This window comes from Gallus gallus, chromosome 2, assembly GCF_016699485.2.
Source record: "Gallus gallus isolate bGalGal1 chromosome 2, bGalGal1.mat.broiler.GRCg7b, whole genome shotgun sequence".
NCBI lineage: Eukaryota > Metazoa > Chordata > Aves > Galliformes > Phasianidae > Gallus > Gallus gallus.
The window spans coordinates 14,618,152-14,634,566 of record NC_052533.1 but is presented as its reverse complement, the minus strand read 5'-3'; the positions used below and the strand labels follow the sequence as shown (position 1 = coordinate 14,634,566).

General features: G+C 38.4%; 1 protein-coding gene across 34 annotated transcripts in view; it reads left to right on the top strand.

Moving 5' to 3' along the window:
• SVIL (supervillin) overlaps positions 1 to 16,415 on the top strand; it is a 134,132-nt gene that overhangs the window by 90,234 nt on the left and 27,483 nt on the right. For 21 of the 34 annotated variants that reach the window (XM_040694025.2, XM_046932038.1, XM_046932047.1 and 18 more), the window contains 5 exons: positions 134 to 157; positions 1,215 to 1,701; positions 3,167 to 3,386; positions 8,916 to 9,045; positions 12,930 to 13,007. In XM_040694025.2, the coding sequence (XP_040549959.1) occupies positions 134 to 157; positions 1,215 to 1,701; positions 3,167 to 3,386; positions 8,916 to 9,045; positions 12,930 to 13,007 (939 nt within the window). The remainder of the gene's footprint in view (positions 1 to 133; positions 158 to 1,214; positions 1,702 to 3,166; positions 3,387 to 8,915; positions 9,046 to 12,929; positions 13,008 to 16,415) is intronic. The other 13 variants (XM_025148355.3, XM_040694098.2, XM_015282111.4 and 10 more) reach the window with 3 other exon arrangements.

Sequence of the window (16,415 nt, the reverse complement as noted above, 5' to 3'; positions counted from 1 at the left end):
AGAAATATGAATACAGTAACAAAATAAACAACTGGAGGTTACATTCTCAAAATACATGATTGCAAATGTAGATATCTTGTAATTAAAGCTGAAATCTCTTTGCTGATCTCCTCTAAATTTCTGATTCTGATAGATGCAATGGAAAAAGAGTAAACCGGTAACTATTTTATTAATGTTTTTTTGGAATCTTTGAGCTAGTGTAGTAGTCTTTGCTCTGCTTTCTGATGTGTTTACGAGTGTGTTGTCCACACTTTGTGGGATTTGCATGTGCGTTTTAAGTTTTCAGTTGTTTGCCTCCTGATGGTGTGATTTTTGTCGACTCCTTTTGCATGCTGTTCACTAGCCCTAAAGTCTAAGAAAACAGCAAATAAGTCAAACAAAAGTCATCTCCTGATTTGTTTGACGGCATACAAATACTCGCTGCCTTTGTCCTCTTTGGAGAAGAAAATGCCAGGCTCTGCATTTCAGAGAAATTTTTCATCTCAATGGTCTTGAAAAACTTCAGAAAAAAGTATTGTATTTATTTAGAAAATGTAATTGTTTTACTGCAGAGGCCACCAAAGCAAATTTGGAGGTTTTTTTTAATATTTTGCTCAGAGATGTATTGGACAGCAAATGTTTGGTATCCAGAAGTCTCAGACTAACCGTCCTCTGTGAAGGCGATTTATGTAGCAAAAGTGTCAGGAATGTGTGCCCACTGTCAGCACAGAATGCTCTCTCTGGTGCTGTGCTGGCTCCAGAGCTGGAAGCTGCATGACCGTATCAGAGCAGAGCTGTGCCAAAGCTAATTAGCCCTGCTGAGACACAGAGTTGATTAGCCTGGGCACATGGCATGTCATCCGGCGTCTGGAACCTGAACTAATTTGTTTTCCCAGTGCTGTGCAGCACCAGGTCAGTACAAACCTTTTCATGGAGCTCTGACATGTCATATTGCATGCTACGCATATATCCTGTAGTGCTAACGATGCTGCTGTTCATGTGCAGTCATTTTTACCCTGGGCGGAATCACCCATTTGCGGCCAAATTATGGGGGCATTATTGCTCTCCTTGTCTTTTTGTATAGCAATATATTCATATGGAAGCACACCTTCTGCTCTGAGGAACTTAATGTGATACGATTTTTGGGGGGAGTGGACGATTTTGACTTTTCTTGGAAATGGATGATTTTGGAGCTCTCAGGTCCTTTTTTATTTCCGTTATTTTTTTGTTCGTAGGTGCAAAACGAAAGTGGAAAACTAACTCCCCTGTCAAGTACAGTTTCAACATCAGTTTCAGCAATGGCTTCTGCCCTTTCTGCACTGTTTGCTGGAGACATGCATGCGAAGTCACGTAGTGATGGAAGTGTGAGCGCTGCCACAAAAGATGAGTTGAGATTCCATGCTTCAGCAGAAAGCTCAGACTCATCAGGAAAACGCACACAGAAGTCAGAACAGTGGCAGCCCTCAATGGAAGTGCTGGAAAGCAAAAGAGCATCAAAGAAGCATGAAGAAGAAGGAAAGAGGTTTCTAGCACATGAGGCTAATGAAATCAGAAAGTACAGCTCCTTTGAGGATGAAACCACACATCCTGTTCTTGAAAAAACAGGAGACTACCATAAAGAGGCAGCCTACAGCTTCCTGAGGAAGGGCAGCATGGAACTGTTTAGTTCACAACCACTTTTTCAGCCTCTTGAAAGGAAGGAAATTGATACCATCATGCAAGGTAAATGGGAAGTCACAGAAAGCCACTCCTTTGAAGAAAAAATGGATTTGGAAAGTGATGTGAAAAGCAAGACTTTGCACAGAGGTGCAGTATATGTACTTGGTGGTGGTGCAGTTTGGTTCAGCAAACAGCAGTGTTTCTGTTTTGCAACTTCTTTTCTAGTGTTATCGAGACTATTTTGTTTTTATTTTTAATGCTCCTTAAACTAGTGAAAGCAGTAGTTAAGATGTCACATGTATTTCTCAAGCTTTCAGTTTTGGAAGTAGAGTTTTCTTAGTTATTCTTATAACTCTTCAGGCCTTAAAGATGGCTCATTTTTACTGATGTCTGCTTACCTTGAAAGAAATGGTAGTATATGCTGAAGTTAAGATATATTCTTTCCTCCATTGCCCTTGCCCCATCCTCTGAAACACGGTACACACTGAACTAGCTGCTCTGCGTCAAGTGTCTGCTGCAAACTGTGCTGTCTGCTCTGAGCCATCATCTTCATATTAACTGCATATGTACATACATAGCTAGTTGTGGGTGGTTTTTGAAACAGTGCTATTATTTTCCTCTCCGTGTTGTGACAAAATGTAAATCAAGTAACTCTCAGAGCAGTTTTCTTTTTTACTAGGTTGGGGTACAGGCCAAAAGTTCTCTGTGATGCTAGAAGCAGTTTTGTCATTGACCTGTGAAGTTAATTTATTTTAAATGTAAATGGTCTCCAAACAGATGTAGGGAGGAAGATACGGTTCTGCTTGTATTCCTCAAATCAGTGTCCATTCTAATTAAATTTCTCTGACTCCTGGGGAGACAGGATGGACAGAACAGGAGCAGACCTGGAACAGGGAATGTTGTGCTTGCAGAATTTCAAAAAGAAAAATGAAGATAACACACATTTATTTATATATCTATATACAATTTATATTTTAATATAACTTTTATATAAAATTTATTTATTTATATTTATATACAGGGCAGTTTTTCCCATGGTTTAGTTGCAGCTCAGGAAAATATGTCCCTAAGTTCTTCCTAGAAAACAAGGTCTTCATTAAATATTCTCCTAGTATGTTACCTATACATTAAAATGCTTTACCTATATATTAACTTCACTAAATTTTCCTTTCTTTGCCCTGCTCTTTGTTCCCCTCTCTCTTTCATCTGTCTGTTTTTTTTCTCCTGTTGGCATGATGGCAGGAGCAGCAGTTTGTGCCTCAGCCGTATGGAGTTCAGAGTTGAGTACTGAACGTGATACTCTGCAGCTTCATGTGAACTTCAGTCAGAAGGGACCAGTCTGTGCAGCAGATAATACTGAACAATTAATCTTTCTATGCTAGCTCGGACAGAAATTTTTTTCTCTGTTAGGACAGCGTGTGATTTGAATATCAAAAAGCAGATCTGCTGCTTTAGTGTTAGTAATGTAAAAAAAAAGGTTTGAGAATAGTGCTAAGTGTAATTCAGCACTTTTCTTTTGACTGGGCAGACCACGTGGAGCCTACCTCTGAACTCACCAGCACGCCAGCAACGAGGACGCTTTCCCAGACTACAGCTGCAGCATCCTGTAGGCTACAGGAGCTGTCTGAACAACTGGAGGGAAAGTTCTACAAGAATTCCTGTGAGATGTTTTCTGCTGGAGAGAACAAAATACAGACAACTGAGGATGCCACCGATAGCTCCAGCAAAACGATGTCAATTAAAGAAAGGTACTTGAATTTCACTTTTTTTTTTTTTTTTAAACGGTTTCTGTAAATAAAGTTATTAGAGTGATATGAGAGAGAAGCTTTAAACGTGTTCCTCAGAAAGCTAAGCAGTGATTATAGGGCTTTATTAGATGTCAAAAGCTAAATATGCAGCTAATCTGCTTGACACACCTGCAAGGGAAATGATAAATGAGAATTACCGTTTGAGAGATCATGATAATCTGATTTTGAAAGAGCCATCTGAATGATCAATAAGAAGGTCAGAAAATGAAAGCAGTAAAAATACATATTCTAGTTATGTTTATGCTGATATACTCAACGTGCTTCCTCAGGTTGTCCAGTTCCAATAGTTATAATGTGATTTTTTTAAATGTATGTTTCTTTGTTGCTCTGTGAAAATGGTCTCTTCTTAGTAAGCTGAGTACAGGAAACTGGGGATACACTTTGTGATTTTTCCCACTGTACTTCAGAAATACGTAGTTGCCATTTTGACTTCTGAGATTTGCTCGATGATTTTTAAGGATGATGAACTTCGCAGGTTTGTGGCAGTATTAGAAATATTTTTTCCAACCTAAGACCATTATCATCTGAAATTAAACAATAATTACAGTGTGCTTATAGTTCTAGCTGGAACTACAATAGCTGCTTGTAGCACTTACGGAACTCATTCTAATTTAGTTAAAACTTTGAGAGTATAAACTCAACCTCAGACTATGAAAGGATTCCAGTAGCAGTCCAGTGAGTAAAGTTATGGAGGTTTGCATCAAGTTGACAAATAGCCTTATCCTTCAGCTTTTGTACAAGTGAAAGTAGAACCAATACATCAAAGTAGCTTCTTAACTTTCACTATGTCAAAGTATTCCATCACTTTGTGAGGCAAATGTGATATCAAGAAGGATTCCAAAGCTTGCTTCATGTGTTTCTAGGTGGGTGAGTCATCCTCGTTTTTAGCATCCTCACTCCCTTTTATCCCTTTAACATAAAGTGGAGAGAAGTGCAACTAGAACAGTTGTGCAGTCTTGGATCCCTTTCTGAATCATGTACTTAGCAACTTCAGTTTACTGAGTTTTTCCTTGTTCATTTTAATACAGTCTTCCCTCCACCCGCCCCCCCATCCTTTTGTAAATATGTAATCTGTCTGGTCAGATAAGATTTAAGTCCAGTAACTTCTGATTTATGGGTAGTAAATGATCTGCCTTCCCTGAGCCTGATGGGGAAACAGAGACTGAAAGGAGGGGGAAGATCCAAGTATTAGCAGCTGTTTTGGTCCTAAATTTAATGCTTCAGTTGAGTTGATCTCACATGGAACTGATGTTCCTGTCAGACTGTCAATCACACTCACAATCTGAAATTGCTTTTGTTAAGCCTCCTTGGCTGTCTACTCAATCCTGGAATTGACACCATAAAATGCCTGTTTTCTTGTCAGGAATTTTTTTGTTCTGACTCTGCATATGTCTGTAAATGACAGAGCTGGTATAAAAGTATTTTAGCCTTCCAAAATAGCACAGTAGCCTTCTTCTTGACCCAGAATTAAAAACAAATAAAATAATATTAAAGACTGGTTGCATCATTTTCTTTTGCTTGTCTGTAGCTGGTGCCAACTATTCATAAAACTCAAAGAGCATTTCTGCTAAAAATTACCTTTTATACTTTGTGTTTTAGGTGTTGTTTTCTTCTTTGCTGGTTTTTGTTGCTTGTTTTGTTTTGTTTTTTCCTTTTACATTCGTGAACTTCATCTTCCTATCCAGTGAGCATTTTCTGGCTGTGTCAGACATTCTTTCACCTTATGTTGGAACAGCTTTTCCACAGATGTAATGATATTTGCACAGGATGAATGCTTGTTGATCTGGGTGAAAGTGATTTTCCACAAAGATTTATTTCACTGAGGTAGTATTATCCTTGTGGGGTGAGTGCATACCTGGCGTTTTTAAAATTACCAGTATTATGTCAAAGACTGGAAATTATAATTTTTCAAGACAGAAAATATACCTGTTCTGCCAACGTGCCACTTGGAGGTGAGAGGGAGCAGAGGCCTCTCTCTTACAGTTCTTTTGGCTGTGTTTTGTGTTGGAAACCTTTTTATAATCGCCTTGTTTTCAGCCAGACAAACAAAGAGCATGGGAGAGGCCTTCAGGAAGGGGAATGTCTTGGAGGACTTTGAATGCGGTGTCAATTGCATGTAGCCTCTAATTGTATATTTAGAGACCAAAGTTGCCAGAAGGCCACCTGGTCTGCTCTTCTGTAGAAGTCAGCTGTATGCCATGATCACCATTTTCAAAAACCACAGATAAGTAGCTGGTGGATGTCCACCTTTCACTCAGTCTTTGTCAAGACAAGCCAAGACTAGGCTTTATTTTCAGTCTTCATTGATACTGTAGCTAGATTCTTATATAGGCTAGTCCACATATACAGTGAATTTGTGAATTCTCTGACCGTCAGCTTCCATTTTGTAGTTACTTCACTGAACTTTGGCCTCTAGGATTTATGAATGGCCACTGGAAAGAACTGGTCAAGTGCAACCAGTGGAGTCTATGTGAAAGCCAAACCTGTGTCCAGTTCAGTCAAAGATACTGAAATACTGCCAAAAAAGAAAACCACGTCTTTATTTTCTTTCTGTCATTTTTGTGTGGGCTTTTGCCAAGGCCTTTCATATTATATTCCTTGTTTAGGCAAAATTATTGTTCAAATCTTGCTCGTATTTCCCTTCAGTACTAATCTATCATTTTGCCTTCAAGTGTGAAATCCTTTGCTTTGATTCTGTCCTGACACCTCTGCAACATCTGTCTCAGCAACAGATGAAAAAAAGACATAGAAGCAAGCTGCAAAGGTGGGCAGACATATAATAAGGCTTTTTCTCCCAAGAATAGAGTAAAACATTTTCAGATTGGAAAAGGAACTTTTGGATGAAAAGGAAGAAATATGTAAAGATCTATAAAAGTGAATAATGAATTCATTGTTTGTTAAAGGTGGAAAACTAGATGGATGCAATGAACCTAGTAAGCAGAAGACCGTGAACGGATCTGAGAGTTAGACCCCAAAACTGTCTTTTTTTTAAATTGCAGACTTTCCAAAGAATCAACTGCTATCTGCCTTCTGAGTTACACTATTGATCCGTTGGGCTGTCATATGTGGTTCAATTCAGCTTTTGCATCTTTATTTCAGTTTTCTTCAGTTTTTGCATCTTCATTTAAACAAAAAAATGCCCTCCAATGGATGCTGAGTCAAAGTGGTCTGAATTTATTGCTCTTTTGATGGTTCAGAACAAATGCATGGCTTTAGGTTTTGCACAGCAGTGAAGTTTTCGATGGCATGCTGGGCATACCAGTTTCTTTAAGGGGTGATTTCATCATTTGGGGCAGACAGATGTAGTCTTACTCTAGGAATGCATTTTCATTACGTGTACAAGTGGAAGATGAGAGTGAATAATCCATCCTTATAACAGAGAAGCGAGCAGTCTTCAGAGACACAGAAACAGTCTTAGAATTAGAGATTTTCTCTTCCTTATCAGCTGTTTGGAGCAAAGGTCTTGGGCAAAAACACTGCAGTGATGTTAGTTTAAAAAAAAAAACAAAAATGAGGAAGAGAGGTCTTTCCTTCTGTGCTGTGCAGCTAATAGACATTTTTAGAAACAAACTGATTTTGCTGATGAAAATGCCTTCCAGCTTCAGTTACTGAAGATCATTTCTAAGCAGAGCTGACCTTAGAGAACATAACTATTGAATCAACATGTGTGATTCTGTCTGATCTTGGTCTCCTGTGCAGTTCCACACATGCATGGACACATTCTAGAAGATTAGTTCTGGACAGTGAAATATTGTATACGTTCTGGAAGCAATGACCATGGTCTCAACTCCTTATTGAGAGTCCTCTTCACCCCTATTCATACCATGCAGTGAGGTATGAAGCAGCCAGGCAGTGAGGCCTGCCAGCATTGCCTGCCTGGGCAGGAACAGAAGAAATAACTGCTTTATTGAATACTAACATTCTTACTGCCATTGTATGGTGTAGATTTACTGTCTTCTGAATCCTCAGTTTTCCTCAGCTGACTGCCTTAGGACCAATTGGGTGCCCTTGAAGCGGTCAGTAGTGTGGGTACACTCCCTGGATTTCTGCAGGAAACAACTGCCTGAAACTTGGCTTCTGGCTAGACCTGTTCAGTGCTACCCCTTCCTTCTCCTTGTAGGTTCAGGACAACCCTCACATACTTAGTATGGCGGTTACAGTAGTCACATCTCTGAAAACACATCTCCATCTCCTGTGATTGAAATAGGCTGCCAACCTACTGAACCTGTGCAAATACAAACAGGGCTAAGGGTCATAGTGTAATTCTTGCTGAAATGCTTTAGATTTTAAAAAGTTATGTGGCAAAATTTAACTGTGCAACTGAAATAAAATGAGTTAGTGGAACAGTGCATGTGTTTGAACAGGTATTATAAACATACATTTTATGGAATACTAAGAATGATTTCTGAAAGCTAGAAAATTCATACAAATGTTTAATTTCTGAGGGAAATAAGCTGAGATCATGTATCTGTGGACTTTCTATTCTGAACTGACTTGTCCTGTGCCCAAAGCTAGTTACTTCAGGGTTTGTATGGACAAAAAGGTTCTAATCCAGCAAAACAAACATATATGCTTGCCCACTGGGACAACCCATTGTCCCTCTGAGCTACGTTCAGAATATTGGTTAAGATTCAAAAATAGCACTTTTTCAAGATCCTGCTTAACTGAGATTAGTGGTAATCTACATTTTAAGCTTAAGGCATCCTTTAAACCACTTGAATCTTGCAGATACTGTTCACAGCTGTAGCACAGTAGCACCAAGTTATTAGTGTGTAGTAACTACTTATTTATGATTGCAATACCTTGGATGAGCAAGGAGATGCTAAATGTTCTCTAGCAGTCTGATAGTAACTCCAGTCACTGGAACTGTAGTCCAACCACTAATTGCAAAGTTATCACTTGACATGCCTGATGAGACTTTATTGATGGCTGCCTCCTGAATACACCTCTTCCTTCTTACGTTTTAAAGAAAACAAATTTTAAAATCATTTTTAATGAGTACAGTAAATACCAGTGATAGGATTCATCTCATTAACTTTGGTCATCTACAGCATAAGCATCCATAGCTGAGCTGGTCAATTTCTGTATATTATTGACAAGAAGAGGAAAAATAGCAGTGATTCATCTGACCTGCTTATATATCTACTTCAAGGTGGTCTGCATTGTACCCTGGCCTCTCTTGACTGTATTGGCAGTTTCCACTGACTATAAAAATTAACTGGAGTGCCTTTCTCAGATCTAGATGTCTGTGTTTTGTCAGATAGTTTTTGTTTGACCTGTTCAGTAAAGGCTACTTGTTCATTTGTGAGCTTTGTATATGTGTATGAAATGTAAATAACTGCAATCAGTTAGAAAACTTAATTTCAAATTTCCTTGAATGTGTCATTACTGAGGCAATAGAGGTGGATCATAAGGATGATGGGAGGTATAGTATTTAAAGTTCATCTTTTGACATGGTTTTTCTTCTAGGTTGGCATTGCTGAAGAAAAGTGGTGAAGAAGATTGGAAGAGCAGGCTCAGTAAAAAGCAGGAATATGCAAAAGTGTCTGCCACTGATCGTAGCGCACAGATGCAAGAAGTTGAGCAGCTGTTGAAAAAGGTAACTCTATCCTGTTTGGAAAACCTTGTTTGGAAAAAACAACTTGCTTGAAATGCTTCAGCTTTGAAGATGCATCCCATGAGACAGGCATGCCTAATAGCAGCTTCTGCTTCTGCTATTCCTCTCATTGTCAGACTTGTTTAAAAAGCATTTCTCCCAATATGAGAGCTTTTTAAACAAGTATGTCTTCACTGTCTTCATGCAAGCAATAAGTGGGCCTCAAAGGGTTCTGGAATTCTTACAAGTTTTTCGTCACATGCACCAAATACGTGAAAATGGCTTTAGACTTTAAGGTCAAGAATTTTCTTTGTGGATGAACGGAAGAATTGCTAAGGCTATGTTGTCTCCATGAATATACTTTTTTTTTTAATTGAGCAATAATGTTCAATCATAGGAACACTAAGGAAGTACTTATACCAGAGCATTCCTGCATCACTTGTTCAGCCTTTGGTTGTCCTGAGTGATCTTTTTGTTTGTAGATAGCCAGAACCTCTTGGACAAGGACTTTGTCTTGTCAGTGAATAGAGTAGGAGATGGTAGAAAGGTGTGGAGGAAAGGTAAGTTCTCACCATTAGCGCTCTGTTGCAATGTCTTTTTGGTTGTGTTGGCCATCAGGAGTGAATATGTAAAGCAAAAAAATTACTGATGAGGACCAGATATGTATGCCATACTTACTTGACGGGTTTTAGATTTAGTCTGTTGCTGTGGCCTGATTGCCTGTTAGCAGCTGTGGTGTTAAATGGGAGCTCAGGAGTATGCTTCAGGGCTTAGTTTCATCCAAACTGTGCATTCTGCAACGTGATCCAAAGCACAGGGGAAAAAAAAAAAAAAAGAAAAAGAAAAAAAAAAAAAAAAAAAGAGGATTACTGAGAGATTTACTTCAAGAATGGAATCCCAATTCAAACTAATATAGATTTGCTTCGGTACTGCATTTAATATTTTTGAAAACGACACTGTCATTAGGATAAAATAGCTGTTCCAAAAGCCTCTAATTTTTGAAGGAGTATTTCCACAGATAAGATTTGTAACACCAATTTTACCACAGGGAACAGCACTCCTTGGATCTAATTATTTAGTTGTGAAATACCATTTCTATTAAGTAGTGTAGGTAAGCAAACAATAACAAAATGTCTCATTGTTCCATCAGCGTGTGACAAGTAAGGAGTTGTTACAGTCTGTCATTATTAAGGATAACTCTGTGCCTGAGCTCTTCAGTGGTTGTGTGTTAACTGTACAGAAAGGCAAGAAAAGTGATCTTTGCAGTTTGGATTTGCTAAAAAAATAGGTTGATAGTTTGAAGATGTCCTGAAGCACAAATAGTTTGACTGAGGAAAGCAAAACTGTGGTCACATTTTTAACAGTCTAGTCTCCAAAATGACAACTGTTGAGATCAGATTACAGATGTACTCCAGCTAAAGACAATGGGGCAGAGAAAAAGCTTTAAGCAGCTGCCAAGATTTAGGCAGACACAAAACCTTTGTTCTTTTTCTTTTTTTTTTTTTTTTTTTGCTCTCCAGCACCCTTATCCTCCCTGCTGTGTTAGCAGCTTCACTCAGCACAGCACAAGTTAGGCTTTTGAAGCAAATAAGAGAGCATGAAGTGCTTGAAGGATGTGAGCTTTGATGTGGTAGTGCTAGCAGTGGAAGCTTCTGTGACATAAGGTCACCCACTGTGTTGGCTCATGTTAGCTCTTGGCTATGTAGAGACTAAACCCAGGCATTTGCAGTTCTGCCAAAATGTCAGTGAAATCTTGACTATATAAGAAAAAATGTCTGATCAGACACACAGCAATATTGATATTTGTGATGCTGATTTATTATATACATGACGAGTAATGTAAAGCTTTGTCCAAGCTGACTGCACTGGTTACAACACATCACTGTCAGATACCCTTAAATCTGGAAATATTATCTGTAATTCTTTAGTGTGGTGCTGTTGCTCTGTGAGGACCATGAGGCAACATGCCACTGAAGTCTCTATTTGTAGAAGAGCTTTGAGACTCCAATGTACTTAAGAACCCTACTGCTTTCTGTTGCTGAATTTATGGTAGAAGTGCAGAAATTGAATTGACTACTGTGTTCTGAGCTATTAAAGTACACCTTCCACAAATCACAGCCGTGCATTTGTCACAAGGGTGTGTGCACTTCTGTCACACCTTGCTGGTTCACAACAATGCCTGAAGTTTTTCTTATTGTGTTAAGTCACTCTTGTTAACATAGCAAAGTGCACCTTTTTAGATTTTTTTTTGTCCTTAGAAAAGTGGTTCAACTTGTTCTAGAGGTTTGATTACTGAGGCATAGCTATTTAAAATAGAAGTGTTAGAGTACTTTCAGATTACTTCTAATCAACAAAAGTTAAAAGATGCCTTTTAATAAAGTAGTTACACTAAGTAGTTTTAGTCAAAATGCTTCTGCACAGTGGTCTACATGTTGAGATATTTCTCTAAAGGTGTTACAGTCATTTATACGTAGACTGAATTTGGAAAAGCCAGAAAATTAATGGAAAAGCTGACAGCAACATAAAGTGGGAAATAAAAGTATAAGTAATTAACTCAGAGAGAGATTTAAGAAAAAGACTTGAGATTTACATGGAGATCTAGTGTCTTGTTTTGATGATTGCTGCTTATTTGAGAAAAATTTGTTGTAAACTGCGAGACTTCATACATGACTTACATGTACAATAAAACATCCTTGGAGAATTTGAAGAATAGCTCTAACATCAGAGGAACAGCTGTAGGCGATGGAGTGTCATAGTGTGAGGAAAGAAATGCCTTTTATTTGGAAAAAAAAAAATTGGATTTTATGTTTGTATTCATCTTCTTAGGTTGAATGGAAGACTTATTTTTTTTTTCTCTGTATAGAAAAATTAACTTTAAAATCTTTCCTAAGTATCAAAACAGTGAGATTTACTGGCATGAAAATTCCTGTTCTGTTGTCAGCTGGTTTTAATGGAGACCCTGATTAATGTGATTACCAGCTGTTAATTCTTATGACAAGCTCGTATTGCATCTTGGTACTGGTGTTAAAGGCTGGGACTGAACAGATAAGGAGTATAAAAATCTTACGGGGGTAGGCTGCTAAAAAGTGACCTTTAGACAAGCTATTGGTCTCCTACCGTGGTAATAGTTTTCTCTGCTTCAGATGTGGCATCCAAGTACTTTCACCCTGTGCTAATTAAATATGAGGTTCTCATGGTTAGGCTTCATTTTGGGCCACTCTAATGAGCTACGATTGCCTGCATTCTGTACACTGTTCTGTATTTGCTTTACTCTACTGAAAGGAAGAATAATTATCGATGGTAAAGCTGTGCCTAATCAGCTTTGAGTAAAACCAGCTCTGAGGCAGGGCTTATTTGTAGGCTTTGCTTGGAATGGTGAACCCACCTTCACTAAGTGCCATGGGCTTAGCAGTTCCCACCAGATGGTTTCTGAGTATCTTAGTTTCACTAAATATTCCTTCCTCTGTCCTCAAACTAAGTGGCCTGTTATTTAACCGGGTATGATTAAACTTGCAGCAGAATGATTCCCATCATGGTTGACATGGTTTATCATTTTAGTGGTGCATGAAACAGAGACATACACTTTTCATACATAGGTCATTTTTATCTCCTGGCTATGCTGTTTAGTTTTGTGTTGAGTTGTAGTGATGTTGTTACTAACTTGTTTAATTCTTGCATGGATTGGCTCTGGTGAACACGCTGTTGTATTATGAAAACATTTTTTGATCTCTGGCTTTCAGGTAGGGAAGATGCTTCTGGAAGATGAAAAGATTGAGATTTAATTTATTTCAAGAACTTGGGGGAAGAGGAGCACTTTTCCCCCATCACCATCTCTGACAGTTCAGTTCTTGTCTAATTCCTTCACTTTGCTTCTGTCCTTGTCATAGGAACCTGTATATGCTTCTACTTACTCTCCTGTTATACCCGCTGTCCATAAATTTCATCCTTTTCTACCTATTAATCAGGTGAGCAAAAGTCTGCACAGTTCAAATGCTCAACAATGTCCATTAGACTCATTCTGACCTTTTTTTTAATATAGGGAATTAACAGTCCTCTTAGTTGATTAACCAACTTAACAGAGGCTGCTTTAAAGAAACATAGCATTGTACCACTGTGCTGCGCACCCTTCTGCAGTATTTCTGCTACTGACACATTCTGCTATTGTTTCTCTTATGACTAGTTTTGTAAAGATTCATTATCTGTTAGACTACATGAACAAGAAATGAAATGAAGGAGGTGCTATTGCATTAATTACAATACAGAGAACTTGTCACTTGTTTAAAAAAAAAACCACAAAACATCCAAAATGAACAGCATGCAACTGTACAGCATTTATTTGAGAATAAAATGCCATGTGCCCTGTCGTTTCTGTGAGAAATGTGCATATACAACTGTAAAAGTCTAAAATAGTCTAATTCATTAACTGTGCAGAGCAAGCTGCTTCTGTTTAGAGGTGACTTCTTCTAATGCTTTTTTTTTCCTATTCCATGTCTGAAGGATTTTTGCCTTGGCACATACTGCCTCTATTCTCTGACTGTCCCATCTCCTTGCTTTTCTCTCTTTCTTAAGGTCTGTAGTACTAGCTTGAAAGAATCAAGCTCTCTGGTGAACGGCATCCTTGGAGATTGAAGGTGAAATGCTGTACAGACTTCCTAATTAATTAACGAAGTGAGAAGTAAGACAGAAAATTACATTCAGATCTAAGATGCACGTTCCCAAAGCAACTTGTGGTAACAGAGTTAACTGTGTTTGCTTGGGAATAGACATCTGCTGCTGCAACAGTAAACAGTAAAACTTCCTGTGAAGTTTTCCTCAAAATCGTCAAAAATTTGCGAAGTCATCAGAAACGATTGGAAGAATTTACTTAGGAAGAATTAATAGATAACAAGAAATGTGAAACAACTTGCTTTATTCAGTTAGAACTACATTACGAAGTTGTCTTTGAGCAGAAGTAGAATACCGGATCTCTATTTGAGCAAACAGCACTTGTTTCATGCAATTAGGGGTGAAAACAATGAAGGCAGGAGTGGGTAAAGAAACAAGCTGAACACAAGAAAACAAGGATAACTGAGTGGAAAGTCTTCATAGATCTATCAAGGTAGATCGTGATAGATCTGCAAGCCTACTTCTGCTTTATTGCCTTGCCTCCCGGCTCAGACGTGCGGCGATAGTACTACAAGCAGTGCGCTGTGTTCTCCATTCCCCACTGAACACAGCACATGGGATGTGTCAGGAGCATGCTGGCTAGCATCAGTAATGGTAATGAATGGCGCGATGGTGGTTCAATGCTACTGCAGAGGATTATGATGATGGTAGAGATTACTGTAACTAAGTTAAAATATTTTGACTACCAACATGTACCATTCCCATATTCACTTTCAGGCCACTTTCTGGTGATTATCTTTTACTCTGAACTTTTTAATTAAAAAAATAGGTTTGGGGCCATCAACTGAAAATCACTGGGGTTGGCTCCTCTCTGTAAGTTCTGGATTTAGTACAGTTTTCTTACTGTTTGACTTAAGATAACCTATTCATTCTGTTGTGAGAGTTCACTCACTCTACATATTGAGAAGGTAACTTTATCTTCTAACTTAATAACCCTGATATGCCTGCAGTCATCAGGGGAGAGAGGAAGTCCTTCAGTGGCTGTTCATCTCAGCTGCCCTAAAAGAGGAGTAGTTGCCCCCAAACCGGAGAAATTATTTGTATTACAAGGCAGATACTTTCTGGAATACCTCTTTAAATAGTTTGTGATGCTGGTTTTAAGTGGATCCTCACTTTGAAAAATACATTTTGAGCATCCGTTCTTGGTTTTAGACTCCTACGGCTAGGGGCCATCTTGGTCCTCAACATAGAAAACTGTCAATTCATATATTTCTTGCGTATTAAGGAGAAAAAAAACAAAACACTTTTTAAAATAAAGGGAAAAAAACAGGCTCACAGACCACTCTGAACTGCGGCACTGTGACCTCAAGTGGTGCTGCTTAGACTAGAAAATTGTGGGATACAAAACAGAACATTGCCTGGATGTGATCCCTTTCCTTAGCCCAAATTGATGCTGCAAGTGCAGTGGAGTGCCAGTGCATGCTCTCAAGAAATGTGTTGCCTTGCTAGAGGAGACCGGAATCATCAGCCAGCCTGGGCAAGCAGTAGGCAAGAAAAGCTCCCAAAGCTATCAACATCCTGGATAGATGTGTAGATGCTAGAAATGGATGAGCTATTTCTATAAAGCTTCCAATATCACCTCAGCTTCTTGTTTATACAAGTAATGACAGATCATATCAGCTCTTGGCTACCTTTGTATGTCATCCCTTTTTCAGTTAATTATCTGTTCCATGGGAATTTTTCTTCTCTTCTTCTGTGTTTCTAATTGGCCTGGTTTTTTTGCTTTTTTTTTTTTTTTTAATTGATTCTCTTTTCAACTGATTTTCTCTTTTCAACTTCTCTTAGAGCCTGATTTCGAAGTTTATTCTTATAGCCTTTTTAAAATTGTATGTGATTACTTCTTTTTCATGATTACCCGCCCTTTCCTTCTCTTTGTGTGTTGGTGTTATCCTGAGGTGGTTCTCAGCAGAGCTGTGGGTTTTTTTCCACCTGCATGGAATGATCTCAGGCAGCGTTGGGGTGAATCCGATCACTGTGTGGCTGTTTTCTGTTTCGAAACATTTTTCTGTCAGTTAACTTGTGAGCTGCATTTTTATAGCACCCAAAAAATAAGCTCAGAATGTCATCTGTGATTAAGTTAAATATATTAAAGAAATCAGAAGTAACTGTTAACATATTTAATCATACTTGATCTCATCAAACTTACCATTTTGATTAAACCTGTTTTCCATAATGCCACGTGGAACGGCATTAATTATGCAACTGTGTTTTGATTCTTTATTGATTGTCTTACAGCAGTCTTGCCATGATTGTCTGGAACAAAACACAGCTTATGTGACCTGAAGCTTATGTGCTTCAGTTCTGCTTCTTCTAAACGTTGTCCCCATCCAAGGTTCTATCAATCCTGTGCAACTGTCCATTTTCAGAGTTGATTGTTTGTTTGGATTTTGTTTTTTATAATAGAAAAATCAGTGCTTATGCTTGGAGCATCTCCTGTCCCAGTTATTTCTTGTTGTTGGATGCCAGTTCTTCTGACCTTTTTTGTGTTTTCACTTGATTTTAGGATTTTGTCATTTGTCTGAAAGAGGAGACATCAGTGAAAACAGAGATGTATCTTTCAGTACAAATTAAAGTGGGCTCTTTATCAAAAGGTCACAATTACGCATTTGAGATCTTTATTTTATATCTTCATTTAGTTATTTATTTCCCCACTTGGAAATAAAGCTGGCACTTTGAAGACTGACAAGTTTTGTATTTCTCACAATATT